At 38.7% G+C, this 750-nt stretch overlaps 1 protein-coding gene across 1 annotated transcript in view; it reads right to left on the bottom strand.

Annotated features, from left to right (window-relative positions):
- Positions 1–671: 671 nt before the first annotated feature.
- The window catches only part of LOC136811979 (uncharacterized), a 5,935-nt gene continuing 5,856 nt past the window's right edge, over positions 672–750 (bottom strand). Inside the window, exon 6 of the mRNA XM_067068585.1 lies at positions 672–748. Coding sequence (XP_066924686.1) covers positions 672–748 — 77 coding nt within the window. The remainder of the gene's footprint in view (positions 749–750) is intronic.

Here is a 750-nt window from a genome sequence, read left to right as displayed (position 1 = left end):
TATGGATGTAGGGCGAGCCCACCCCTTATTCTCATCTTATTCCAAAAATTAAGGTTGCTTGTTCCCACTAGTGTATGGTAGTTACTTGTTATTACATGAATCTTAAGGAAAAGGTCAAAGTGGCGGTTTGGGTGGTAGGGCGAGCCCACCTCCTTATTCCCCATCTTATTCCAAAAATTAAGGTTGCTTGTTCTCACTAGTGTATGGTAGTTACTTGTTATTACATGAATCTTAAGGAAAAGGTCAAAGTGGCGTATTGGGTGGTAGGGCGAGCCCACCCCCTTATTCGCATCTTATTCCCAAAATTAAGGTTGCTTGTTCCCACTAGTGTATGGTAGTTACTTGTTATTACATGAATCTTAAGGAAAAGGTCAAAGTGGCGGTTTGGGTGGTGGGCGAGGCCACCCCCTTTTTCCCATCTTATTCCAAAATTAAGGTTGCTTGTTCCCACTAGTGTATGGTAGTTACTTGTTATCACATAAAACTTAAGGAAGAGGTCAAGTGGCGGTTGGGGTGTGTGGTCACTTATCTAATGTCATTATACTCTTAAATATAAGCTTTAAGGCAAACAGTGGGTTTGCATTTGAGCTATCTTAAGTCAAAGAACACGATAAGATAATTTTTAATATTTAATATTTTTAAAAAATAGAAACACAACAATAGGATTACAATCACATAAAAAGTAAATACAGCTTTGCGTTTTTACTTCGGTTGTTTTTCTTCTTCAGCATCTGAATCGCTGACAAGGCT

Source organism: Clytia hemisphaerica, unplaced genomic scaffold (genome assembly GCF_902728285.1).
Source record: "Clytia hemisphaerica strain Z4C2 unplaced genomic scaffold, Clytia hemisphaerica genome assembly, whole genome shotgun sequence".
NCBI classification, from domain to species: Eukaryota; Metazoa; Cnidaria; class Hydrozoa; order Leptothecata; family Clytiidae; genus Clytia; species Clytia hemisphaerica.
Note: the sequence above shows the minus strand (reverse complement) of the source record. Positions and strands in the feature narration are given on the sequence as shown.